Source organism: Drosophila pseudoobscura, chromosome X (genome assembly GCF_009870125.1).
Source record: "Drosophila pseudoobscura strain MV-25-SWS-2005 chromosome X, UCI_Dpse_MV25, whole genome shotgun sequence".
Lineage (NCBI taxonomy): Eukaryota > Metazoa > Arthropoda > Insecta > Diptera > Drosophilidae > Drosophila > Drosophila pseudoobscura.
This window is the reverse complement of record NC_046683.1, coordinates 14,129,297-14,142,515: the sequence shown is the minus strand read 5'-3', so window position 1 is coordinate 14,142,515 and position 13,219 is coordinate 14,129,297. Positions and strand designations below refer to the sequence as shown.

The 13,219-nt window shown below is 43.7% G+C and overlaps 2 protein-coding genes across 2 annotated transcripts in view; one reads left to right on the top strand and one right to left on the bottom strand.

Annotated features, from left to right (window-relative positions):
- Nucleotides 1-5,052: 5,052 nt before the first annotated feature.
- The window catches only part of LOC4815338 (ras-related protein Rap-2b), a 30,442-nt gene continuing 22,275 nt past the window's right edge, over nucleotides 5,053-13,219 (bottom strand). The window contains exons 5-6 of the mRNA XM_001354743.4: nucleotides 8,531-8,623; nucleotides 5,053-8,449 (exon numbers count right to left, since the gene is read on the bottom strand). Of these exons, the coding sequence (XP_001354779.2) occupies nucleotides 8,117-8,449; nucleotides 8,531-8,623 (426 nt within the window). The 3' untranslated portion in view covers nucleotides 5,053-8,116. The remainder of the gene's footprint in view (nucleotides 8,450-8,530; nucleotides 8,624-13,219) is intronic.
- LOC6901393 (uncharacterized) lies at nucleotides 8,860-10,456 on the top strand. The gene is made up of 2 exons (XM_002134045.3): nucleotides 8,860-9,902; nucleotides 9,988-10,456. The coding sequence occupies exon 1, from the start codon at nucleotides 8,935-8,937 to the stop codon at nucleotides 9,631-9,633; it is 699 nt and encodes a 232-aa protein (XP_002134081.2). The 5' UTR covers nucleotides 8,860-8,934; the 3' UTR covers nucleotides 9,634-9,902; nucleotides 9,988-10,456.

Sequence of the window (13,219 nt, the reverse complement as noted above, 5' to 3'; positions counted from 1 at the left end):
TGGCAAGGCAAAATCCACCCCTTTTGGCTATTTTACCTTGAGACGAATTCGGCTTTTTCAAGGTATATTGTGAAGTAAGCTTTTTGCCTGTTGTCCATACCCCTTTCTAAAGCCCATTCAAGATAACGACTCATTTTTTCGTTGAACTATGAGCGCAATATACCGTCTCATCTTCAAAATATACCGTAAATATGCCGATAAAAAAAACGAATATTGCCTTTTTAAAAAGGATATCAACTTGAGTCATGTCGCGGAAAATAAGACTAATAGACTACATTAGCTCTCATCTGAACTGCGCTAAAATTCTTCAAGATTCTTTGTTTTCATAGAGTGTATTTTAATACCCACTGGTCGCCAATGTTAGACATTGATCAACATCATATTCCTCGACTTTGATATTCGATTTGTTTATTACTACCTAGGTAAGACCCTCAACACCAAAAACATATACTTCTATTCGATTGATGAATAGATTTTCTACAAATTGTGACTGACTGTGCTTAAAGTCAGGTTTGAACAAAAACGGTCAAGCCATAAAACGTAAGTTTGTATGGAATGTAGGGACATTGCTGCGGTGAAAAAGGACATTGATGCGATGAAAAATCTCTCCACGAAAACGAGAACAAGTTCGACCAACCGATACCATCGACTGGATAATTGGCTCCGCGCCTATGTTTGAATGTAAATGACTGACAAGGATATAAACTCAATCTAATGCCATTTGAAAGAGCGGAAATTGAAAAATTTCATATGGAAGTTTCTAAGCAATATGTTCTTTAATATAACTTTAAAAATGATATTTCATAGGTTGATGATATACAACATATAACTTCAACTCAATTCCGTCGTCAAAATACATGTACTGAAAATTATGTAAAACGCCGTAAATGGAGGGTGTCCACAGCGGTGTTCGGTTTTCGTTGGAATTTGTTTGCGTAATTTTTTTTGTTCTTGCTGGGGTGCAACATCGATATATATTTTAAGGTGATTGGTTTTTTTGACTGACGACTATTTTAATGCATTTTTTTGTTGTTTGATATATCATCAAGTTCCGTTGATTACGATTTACGATTTTTGAGAAAATAAACATTCTGTTTCTTTTGTTTCACTTCGTTAGATCGAAAATAATGACATTTGATTTTACTTATCGCTGCACAGAGTACTTGCAAAAACATATATATATTGTGAATTTTGCAATTCAAGTTGGTTGTGTCGTCCATAAAAAGCAGTGTCAAAGGAAAAATAATCGCGCACACTGACGCCATCTGCCCGGGCCAGAGGTCGCTCACTGAACATTTGCTGCAGTTCTTATCGTCATCGATTGGTGGCGGCATCTATTTGGGTTGTTGCCTCGGTAGGCGCGCACAATTCAATTTTTAAATGTGAGAAATTGTGTTTAATGATGTTTTGAACATCTGTTGAAATATTTGACGATTTTCGGCTTTACGTTGGGCCACAAAAACACGTAAGCCCTTCACAAGGCAGCTAGCAATATTAGAAACAAGTCAGCTAGACCAGCCATGTGAGAGACTCACATACAATTTGTTTCTCTTTTGTGGCGGGAATTCACAGAACTTTGTCATTAAAAAAAAAAAAAAACCGAACAAAATTTCATAATAATGGCAACAGCTTAAACAGTATTTGTTGCTTTGATATTTGTTGAATTTATTTGTCGGGGCGACCGAGCGAAGGCGACGACTAAGTGCGACTGAGTGTTGTCCATTTGGCAGCCGCCTTTTAAGGCACTGCGCGGCTGAGTGGCGCGTCATGCACACACCCATGCAGCATGCCACCGCACACATTAGGATATGCCTGATAAACCCTATTCTCCGAACGGGCTCCACTGATTGCCCGCCAAGCAAATGAAACAAATGAGAAAGAAAATGGAAACAATCAGAAAACTATTCGATACAAAAGAGCAAAGAAGAAACAGCTTGTGATTTTCTTATCGCACATAACTCGCCCACATTGGTCAGGGAATGGGAATGACCATACTAGTACGGGGGTCTCGGGTCTCGGGTCTTGGTTCCGAATGTGGTCTGGTCTGTTCTGCAATTCCTGGTACTTATCGTGCAACTCGGGCCCGCGCTATCACCGGAACTGAGAGATGGTTCTGCTCTGCTCTCGCCGCTGCTTATCTTCAGACTCAGCTTGGACCGTACTCGAAATCTTTGGCCTGCCATGTGGTTGGTCGCTTTCTGTAACGCCGTCTGGCGTGAGATGGCAATGATCTTGAATTTTCGCTGAACTTTGCTCGAAAATCATTCGCAAACGAGTCAAAGTCGAAGTCGGAGTGGGTCAACGGGCCCTGATCACGTCATGTTAGGGGCAAGGGGAAGGGTAATGGGGATGGCTGTATGCTCCTGATAATCCTTGGTAAAAGGCAGGCCTCCTTCTAGAACCCCCGTAGGCACGCGTATGTTCAAGGTCTGGGCCACCCCCTGGGTCTGCTGTATGCAAGGGGGGGGGGGCTGGCTCAAGGTCACTCACGTGTTGTGCACGTACGACTGCTGTGGATACACACACTCATACATATATACATACACATGTACATATGTATGTATGTACAATATGAACCAATATCCCGTCCAAGCCGATTTCCGTTTTGGATGCTCAACGTAACCAACCGCGCAGAAATTTCTTAGAGCTTTGCTCGTCTTTATGTCTTTTTCCATATCCATTTTCATTTTCATTTTAATTTCCACTTTCATTTCCGTCCGCGCCAAGCGGCAAAATACACGGAACTTTCCATGGATTATGCGACTGCATTTTATTTGAGATGTGGCGTCGGCCCGTGTTTTTGACGTCTGTTTCGGTTTCTGTTTGTGGCGCGCCAGCGTTGCACGTTGAAATGCCCGTGTGGCACTGTGGCAGCAGCCAGGACAGGCAGACAGGCAGCTGTGCTGTCAACTGCCGGCGACCCAGCGACGGAGCCACCAATCGACCCACCAGCCAACATTGAAAGGGAACCCGGCCCCGGCGCCGGCACAGCCACAGCCACAGCCATGGGGCACATGGCATGGCAGGTCACAGCAGTCGATGCCGATGCCGTAGTATTTGACGTGTACGAGAAAGTAGTACTACGATTCGCACACACACACAGACCCGTAATACCCGTACACACACACATCCAGATACACAGATGCAGGGGCACAGGCACGGGCACGGATGGATGGAGGCACGTGTACGTACGTACATGTATACGCCGTACAGTATGCGGTTCATACGCAACGTGACCCGATCTGCGCCTGCGTCTGTTTTGATATGAAAAGACATTGTCCTCTTTGGCCTTGCTTTCTTTCTCGTGCGGCAAACAGTTGAGCTACGTGCAAAAATCAGGGGTACATGTACTGATGGATGCTGGTGCAGGTGCAGGATACTAGTGCTAATATCCTTTCGCTTTTCTCCCAAGAACAAACCTCGCACTCTTTTCATCAAGATCATTTCGATCAGAGTGAGGAAAACAGCTCCCAATGCCCTGTGCTCCATAAAATACACAATAATAATCACACTAGCATCATCAGTATGTGGTAGGTTTAATTTTATACAATTAATTGTAACAGATGATATCAGAATACAATCTCGCTGACTTTCGTCTCAGAGTCCTTTGTTTCAATGCCTTCTTTGTCTTCCCAATGCGACCCTTCTTCTGCTCCAAAAATATAATCAGCTTCAGAGTTTTTCGACCTGCGCAAATATATTAGTCTTTTAACGTCGATGCGTATTGGATAGATCTTTCTTCGAATAGATCTTCATATGCAGGTGGCATTCTGGTATCATAGGACAACCATTCGACTGTTTTCCTAATACATTTGTAATGGAACTGAACTGATCACAAGTCATGGGGGTCATAGAGGTCTTAGAGGCTTACGGTGCTATGATTTCCCTTTGGAAGTGTGTTTTTCAAAACATCTACAATTGACTTTGTACACAATTAAAGATGGAATGCTGGGAAGGATGATCTGAACTCCTCCAACGGCTGCCACATCAATCTACGAGAGAAGCAGAAACGGAATGGATTGGACTATGGAATGGATTAGCATATGTGCTTACATATTTTAGAGGCTATACATACCGACTTGAAAAGTGTATTCTCACAATATTTCATGTGCTTTCCAGTTCCGGGATACATACATATGTATATAAAGATAGCATTCAGCGGTCGGGAGAGTTCTGAGTTTTCTGAGTTCGCTAAAGTGAGGCATCGAAAAAGAGGTCCATTATGCACAAATCTGAAGATTAACACTCTGATTGATCTTGTTTTATGTCACAAAAGTTTACCCACTACATTTGGTTTCACTTTGTTCTATAATCGCTGAGATCCAGATGATTCCGAGATCGAATCTGCTATGGATGACTATTAGAGCATTCATTCAACACGTATTTTTTGTTTATTTTACTGTTTGAACCGAAAATTTCGGTTTTTTTTTTCGCTCACTCTTTGGTAGAGAGAATGGGCAAGCAATACAATAATTCCATCCCATATGGGATAATGGGTATCCACCATTTTCGATCTTCATCCATCTGAAACCGTTAAATTCGAAACGAGTGTGAAGTTGAATCCTTCCGTTTCATTCTCTCCGTTTATCAGATATTTATTCATCTTTGACCTCTTCAGGACTTTTGGGAGTCAAGGATTGCAGGGTATTGCCAGAGGTCCTTCTGGCTGGACAGAAATTTGTATAACCTTCAGGTCGGGCCTCCGTCCTCCTGCACGTTTTGCGCCCATTTGTTTGGCCTTGTACTCCAGTCGCTTACACATTCATGCACACACCCACATACGCACACTCACACTAATGGCTGGCTTACCGTTATGTTTGGGCAGACACTATCGATTATTCTTACCGATTTGCCACACCCACAGCCTCGAAGGCAGCAAAGCCAAAAGCTTGCCTGCATCTGCTTCAAATGCTTGGCTAACGGTCGGGGCCAGCTTAAAGCTCAAAGCTCAGTCGGAAGGCGGGAAAATGAAAAGCTTAAACAGTTTTCCCGGCAAGCTTCAAGCCCAAGAAACGGTACAATGGAAAAGCGATAATTTAAGCACAAAAAATGTCATCTCCCGTTGCGTTTATTTCCGGTTCGTCTCTCCGTTTATTAATTACATTTATAATTACTCATATTGTACATATATGTATGTATGTGTTATACATATGTGTTAATGTATGTATACGGCATATGCATATGTATATGTATTTGTATAATATATATTTAGATATAAGACATCCAGCTGCAGGTTCTGGCCAAATCGGAACGCGTCTAGGAACCAAAGAAATCCAATTGCACACATGCACAAGTCAAGGCGAAAGTTCTGAGCCATCGTCATCCATACGAGTATTTGTGTATGTATGTATGTACTTATGCTTATATATCTAATATATATTTGATATAGAGTTCCCCGAAATGGAGAAAGAGGAAAATTATGGACCAGGACCAAGCCTAGGTCTGGGGGAAAAAGGTACTCTTCCAAGTAGTAGAACCAGACACAACCTTAAGCTCCTTTCCGGCAACAAGTCGTTCTCCAGAAGTTCTCCTTTACTCTCTTGTACCGCCGGTTCCTCTAGGGCTGGCTAACATCTTAGTCAATTCTACGTGGCTTTGCTTTCACTTAGTTTAAACGCCCGCACGCACTGCGTCTCCTGTCGCCTGGTAAGAGAGATTTCAATTCCAATTCGACTTCCAGCTTTGAAGGATATTCATCCGCAGTGCGCCTCCCCCCCCACTAAATCAATCGTAATGCGAGCTAATTTACATACACGATACCATAATGATAGATCATTCACAAAAGCCTGTTTCGGATTCCGCTTTTGACATTCGAATTTGATGGCCTATACACTTGCAAAGAAGCTGGAGACCTCAAGTGGAGTCCTTGAATTGCAGAGAGATGGAAACAGTTCGGATCGAGTTTCATTAAATTATATGGTAAGTGCCTATTCTAAGCTTTGTAAATAGTAAAATAGGTTACTTTTTAGCTGCATGTTTCCGAAAATAAACATTACTATGATGGAAACCAAGTATCAGAATTTCAACCGGAAACGTATGCATTTCGTGGACGTTCCCGCTTCCGTCCCCTTTCCCATACGAGAAAAAATTAAATTTGAGATCATTTAGCGGAATATTTCTGCTGGACTTTGCAAGTGTATCGGAAGCTTCGGCATGCCATGGACTTCTGAAACATCCTCTCACCCCCCATGCACAGATATATATGTATATGTGTATGTATGTACTATGTATATAGTATATTCTGATATACGAATGCATGCTTTCTACTTGATATTGTACGATTTGTTAGAGTTAAACAATTACATAAATTCTTTAAGGTTTGCATTTCGTTAAGCAACACATCGATATCGATATCAATATAAGTTTAAGTTTAAGTTTTACTTTAGTATGTTATGTCGTTAAAGATTTGGTTTTTTGTTTGGTTTTTTGATTTTTTGTCGGGGTTTGGTTGTATTATTATTATATTGTAGTATTCCCTTGCAATGTAAATATAACTCTCTGTATTTGTGGTATTTTGCCAATGTTTGTGTCGAATCTCGCTAGAATTATGGTATGGGTATATCTATGTGCAATGTAATGGTGTTGGTATTCTGATGTATGTATGTATGTAAAAATGTAACATGTACTTTTGTATACATATAGAATTTATAGCTTCGTTTCACTTTGGCCCGTTCGTCCGCTCGTCCGTTCTGAACCATCCTTAACATGCTCTCCTAAATACTATCATCCTTTAACATCTCCATATACATAGGTATATTAATATATATAGATCTCTATTCATTATTCATTATTCAGTTGTATTTGCTTTTGGTGTCTTTGGTGTTTTCATTGCGTTTTCAATCTTAACCTTTGTTTTTTCTTAATCCTCGAACTCTCGACTCTCTCTCGACCTCGTGGCCCTATGCGCTCGCCAGGCTCGCACAATTAGCCAACACTACTAGCTACTAGCTAACGGTAAACAACAAAAAATCACTACTTACACGCACATAATCCTATCGATAAGAGTGTGTGTTGGGTATTTTTTTTTGTATTTTTTTGGTATATTACCCTTTCAAAGAAACGAAAAGACTTCTTAACTATGCATTTGCTTTCGGTTCCGTTTTCTGGTACTGTTTCTGTTGAAGTTTCTCTCGTCTTTCATTGCGTTCATTTCCAACACTGCTTTACGCTGCTCAACACTGGCGCCGATAAGAGAAACCCAGATCTATCGACCTATTGTCTACAAAAATACGCTTGCGCTGTGTTAGGTACATGGAATGGGGTTCGAGCACTAATCTATACACACAGATACTATATATTGTATTGTAAGTACGTTTATATGTATGTACCGTATACGGTATACGGGGGTATATATGTATATATATATGTATATATGTTGTATAACGCTATATGTTCCTGCATCATGTGGAAAAAGGAAGCTGCAACTAGACACACAAACACGGCTAAAAGGTACACAGAGACACATATAAAAGACGATAAGTTTGCTTTTGCCTTCGATCGCCCTCAACCATCTCCGTTACGTTACGGGAGTTCGTTCACGGTTTAAGGGCTCTCGGTCCGGGGACATTTACGTCGGGTTGTTTTTATGGTTAGTCTTGCTTGTGAATGAGTAAATTTCATGGTCTAATATTGGGGTCTAGAGATTTACCTTTGGTCTACAACATTCATTTGATTTGATTACGAGTATATGTATATGTATGTAAGTACTATATTTCGCGCTGAGAGTGGGAAACCAGAGGCAGAAGAGATGCCAATAAAAAACCATGGCTGGTACTGGGATAGGTACTACGTAATTGGTAATTGGAGCGATAATAGCGGAAGAGAGCAAGAGAGATACATAGATACATAGATAGCAAGGTACGTTTGAGGCGAGAGTCTTCATTTACCCTCGTATTGTATTGTATTGTATTTGTATTTGTATTTGTATTTGTATTGTATTGTTAAGATCAATCATCATCTGAGTCTGATTCTGATTCTGAGTCTGATTCTGAGTGTATTATTGGAGAAATATTGAAAACCGTTTGTAGGAGACCGTTTAGTTTAGCTTCAGTTGGTATATAATTGTATTCTTTGTTGGACTTCGCCTTCGTTCGAAACTACCCGTACTCGTAAATTCTTAGGAGATGGTGCACGAGTTGCGCTTGGCGCCCATGCTCCGCTCTTGGATGCGCTGCAGGTGTTGCAGCTGTGCCGGCGTCGGAGCATGCGAGCCATGGCCGCCACCGGCAGCTCCGGCCGCCGCTGCCGCCGATGTGGAGGCCGATCCGGAGGCTGATCCCCCAGCGGCCCCGCCGTGATGGTGGTGGCCATGATGGCCATGGCCATGATGGTGGAGCGGGGTGCCCGGCCCGTTGTTACCGATCTGCTGGGGCAGCGACTGGCGGCGACGCCGTAGAGCCGGACTCAGGTTGTAGGTGATCTTGGCCTGGGTCAGCAGCTCCTTGAAAACCTGTGGGTTGAAAGAGCAGATCATTGGATTGCCATTGGATCAGTGGGGGTTTCTTTTTTTGGATGATGTCTGAGGTCTCACCTGCGTGACGTTTTCGTTGCTGGCGGCCGAGGCCTCGACGAATCCGTTCTCCCAATCGACTGTCACCACCGACTCTGTGGTGGCGTACTCCACCTGGAAAAAGATTGGAATACGCATTGCTTAGACTTTTACCAATCCGATTTTTTCCCTAAAAACCACTAAAGGCAAAAGAATAACAAAAGGGAAATCGAAATCACTACACACGGGGCGTGTGAAGGAGCTTCAAAGGGTTTCTAGATGGCATCAGTATAGAAATTGGTAATTCTCACTCAGATTCAAAGTTCGCAGTAGGCCATATAACAATGTAATAGTCTGAATAGGTATAAATTCCTATTTCGATTCAGTTACAGAAAGACTTTCAAAGTGTAGGGATCGGATTTAAAAAAAAAATTTTAATCCGAAAAATGGACGGAAAAAATAAAAACTTCGGTCGTTTTTTGCAGTGTCAGGGGGAGGGTGACTCGGATCGTTCGATAGACTCTAGCCGCATCCAAGAGCCTCCCTTCGACCTGAGGGATAGGTCCTCTCGCGGGTTGGGTGCCGTACTCAACTCGACTGGACTCTTTACCGCCGGTAGTCACGTCTGGCCGTCGGTCTTTGTGCCACCGCCGCAGCAGCCGCCACTCGCACGCCACCCAGCCGCCGCGCCTCGCAGAAGCCACGAAGAGAAGGTTGCTCAGGGACAGATCATCAAGCTACTGGCCGTCCAGGAGAAGACTCGCACGCTGGTCCGCAGCATCAGCAAGCAGCTGCCCACCGCGGACCATCGCCGGCTATTCCACGAGGATGTGGTCCGCCAGCAGCTTCACATGGAGCGTCAGCACCAGTCGCTGCTCAAACAGCGACTGCTCTCGGTGAAACGGGCCAACTCCGGCACGGTCATGCGTCAGTATGCCCCCATACGTAGACACTATCCATGGCCGCCTATGACGCAGGAGGACGTTGCCTCTTTGGAGGCTCGTTTGGTTGCGGACTTGGCCAAGCTGTCGTTGACCACTAAGCCGGGCACTGCTTCGCAGGCTGCTGCTGCCACTGCCCAGACAGAAGCCACCCGGATGAGCCTGGATGAGAAGACACCCGGGAACTCCGACTCCAGCGAATAGCAAAACAAGAATTACGACACTTCAAGAAGACACTAACACAGAAGTCTCTCCAAGCCGATCCTCGAAGGAGCTTTCGCCTTAGGGAAAGATTTCGCTTATCTGCACAGCTACAGGAAATGAAAGAAGGGGTTCTTTCCAAGACAAGAAATACTAAACATACTAAAGAAGAAGATACACTCACAGCAAATACCAAGGAAAGAAAGCGAAATCTTTCCCTACGAAAACATTTAAGGATTTCGATGCCCAACACTACCTAGAGACACCCACAAGTAAGTATACATAAGTCTCGGGAAATACTATTGCGATATCTACTTAAAAATGCTCTGCCCCTAAACACTCTCCCCCACCCCCCAGAGGACACGTGGGGCATAATGAGGAGAAGAGCTGCCATTCCCCCCACCCGACAAAGCGCACACAATGAACCCGGAACTTTATTATTTCTTATCGTCATCGAAATCCTTAAAGACGTCTAAATTGGGACGATAAAAAAAGCGAACGGAAACTGGAGAGAGAAACACACGCACACCCATACACAGAGGAAAACAAGAAATTTGCTGACTTTGGGGGGAGGAAAAAAAAACCAAGTGCAAACGAAACCGGGCCGAAACCGAGGCGAGGATTTCGAAAGGACTTCAAGAGAACGCACCGCGTGGGTGCCCAATTCTTCCGAATGAACAGTCCCGGAGAACGACGAAGGGCGACGAAGGTTTATGCAGACCCTAACCAAAAAAAATTTGTATGTATGCGTACACAAGCCGAGACTCCCAGAGACAGACAACAACAAAACTAAAGAAATAAAAAACCCGAGTAAAGAACCCCAAAAGCCGCCAACAAAAAAGTTGATTTCACTTCGTTGAGCAAAAACCAACAAAAAAAAAAGAGAAGAGCAGAAGAAAGAAGACGAATACGAAGACGAAGAGAGAAGAAGTATACGAAGTAGGATAAGAAAAAAGTGCGGGAAGATGCAGGGGGATAGGGGAAGGGTGGGGCACGGACTGGGGCGCGACAGTCTGGCGTTTGCTGAAATTTGCATTTTTATTATATCAGAAGTCGCTTAAAGTCAATACACCGCACTGCTAACGGACGGACGGACGCACGGAGGACAAAACCATTAGAGGACGTTCAAAGCAAGCAGTGGATATAGGTATAGGTCGTAGTGGCTAAAACAGCAAGCAGTTGTTGGAGGCGCAATCAGAGAAGATACTCCGCTTCGTGCAACAAGCAGATTAAGACACAGAAATTGCAGATTGGCAGCAGTTCAGAAAGCATAACAAGCAGTAGAGTGTAGAGCATCGAATAAGTGGGCAGCAAGCAGTGGTAAGCAGGGATCAGGTGCAATCATCATAGGTCAATGCGAGCAAGCAAGCAGTGGAAAATCACTTGATGCGCATTCATTTTCTTTCAACTCGCTTTTTTCTGCGTGGCTTTTGAGCTGGCTCCAGCCTGGAGGGCTCCAGAAGAGAGCACTCAAAAGCCAGCCCCTCTCACTCGTATGCGTCTTGAGGCAGTCGAACACATTTGACTGGATGACTAGATCTGTCAAGTGAAAACGAACTGAAATTGAAAATATGTCAAATGAAAGCAGACAACCTCTCGATGTTTCAAATATAAACCAATATAATATTCCCATACTGGCTATCGCTGTTTTAAGCGGAATTACAGGGGAAAGTGCTAAGGCGTTCGAGTCGTATGCTTACTTATATGGGAATATGGAAATCTTTATAGAAATTCCAGGGAACACCCAACATCTAGGGACTCTTATCTGTAGCTTAGAGCTGGCCATCTGCAGGCGAACTAGTGGAAATTTCATTCTCTGAAGATTGTTTTATTATGGTCCGTCTAGTTAGTAGGCGAAGTTTTTCGTCTAACAGGAATCAATGGATGCCCTGCTTAGGCCAGGGCCTGTCTGCGGGACGCTTCACCTTCGCTTTCATAAATTGAAATTGAAATTGAAATTATTCCCTTTGATATGTTTTCGTGCAACTAACATTTGCATAAATTAGACACCAAACTTTCCACATTTCGTTTGACACTCGTGACCCGAATTTCCCCAGCCCCAGCCCCAGCCCCAGCCCCAGTCCCGCTCCATTTTGCAGTTTTTTTTTCCACTTGAGTGTGGGAACAGTTGCCATTTTCCGCTTCCCTTTTCACTTTCAAGTTTGACAATCAAAGTGGAATTTCCCGGGCAGTTTTCCTACCTTATCCCTATTCCCCCCACACACATACATATAAATATGGGAGGGCGTCTGTGTGTGTTTTCTTAGTTTTCGTACTTGAATTTATTGGAATCACTTTGGTAGGGGGCCCGGGGCCAAGTCTGGGCCACTGCTGTGGCCTCAGCCAAACGATGATCGTTTAAGATATGCAAAGTACTGTCGTACGAGTCGGGTGCGCAGTTCCAGTTATTATTATTATAGCATTTTTGGGTCACTTTACTCGAGATTATTTCGTTGCTGATTGCGTTCAACTCTGCGTGTGTATATATTAACGAATCTGAATTATATATAGCATACTCGTAGTAGGAAGTGCCTGCGACTCTCCACGAGCTCTTATCTGAGAGGCTGAGCCTGAGCCTGGCCTGGGCCTGGGCCTGAGCATGGATGGGAGTTCCCATCGCGTCGCAGAACTTGAGCCGCTTCGATATGGCTCATCTGTTCGTAAGGGTTCTGGATAAGACGAGTACATATAAGAGACTTTTGGGTTTAAACTGCCACTGATAGTAATTATGTCCCTAAAGACAAATGGCACTGGAAGTACCGCTCTAGGCGTTCGGCTCTAGTCGCTCATTCCCTTAAGTGGCATCTGAGTGGCGACTATTGCATTCCTGACTGTTTCGCATTCGCTGTCTTTCGTTTATCCCGATTTTCTCTCGTCTGTCAAATTCCTGCTGCCCGCTGGCTGAGAGGAAATTTACGATGCAGCTGACAGCAAAAGTTCTGTCTGAGTGAAGAGGAAGCGGAGGGAATGAAGGGATGGCAGCTGCAGCGATTCCGCTCTGCTTGGAGATGGCACACAGATGGCAAATGGTTCTTGCCACACGAATCCACAGAGGCCACAGAGGTACGACGTGGCGCAGATTCCAGCATAAAGAGTGTTTAAATGGCCAAAAATTTACTTACATTGATTTCTCCTGCTCGAATATTTCCGTAGCGAAGTTCTATTCCATTCGTAATCATATTGTCATCGCAGTAAATTAATTAAATTAATTACTATTTAGCTATCATTTTCTCCGATTCATTTCATTCATAAAAGAACAGATTAAATAAGTGATACTTCAAGAAGAGTGTAGGACCTTATCCAAAGATCCAATCGAAAGAAATACTTATCAACCCATCGCTGAACAAGTAAACGTGCTTATGTTAAATAGCTGCATTTAAGTACAGTTGTGTCAAGCGTTTTGCTGTGTTTGAGCACGAGCACGAACACGAGCACGAGCACGAGCACGAGAGTACAGCCAACGCCAACGCCAGTCTGTGGTTCCGCTTTGTCGCGCGGGTTATTGCATACTTTTCAGCTCTGGCGTTTCACTAATTATGCAAAAGCCCCCAAAGAACGATGGAGAAGGAGCTGGTGGAACAGAGAGAGG

Coding starts and splice junctions, on each gene's coding strand:
- LOC6901393 (XM_002134045.3), top strand. CDS start 8,935: ATGGACGGAAAAAATAAAAACTTCGGTCGTTTTTTGCAGTGTCAGGGG.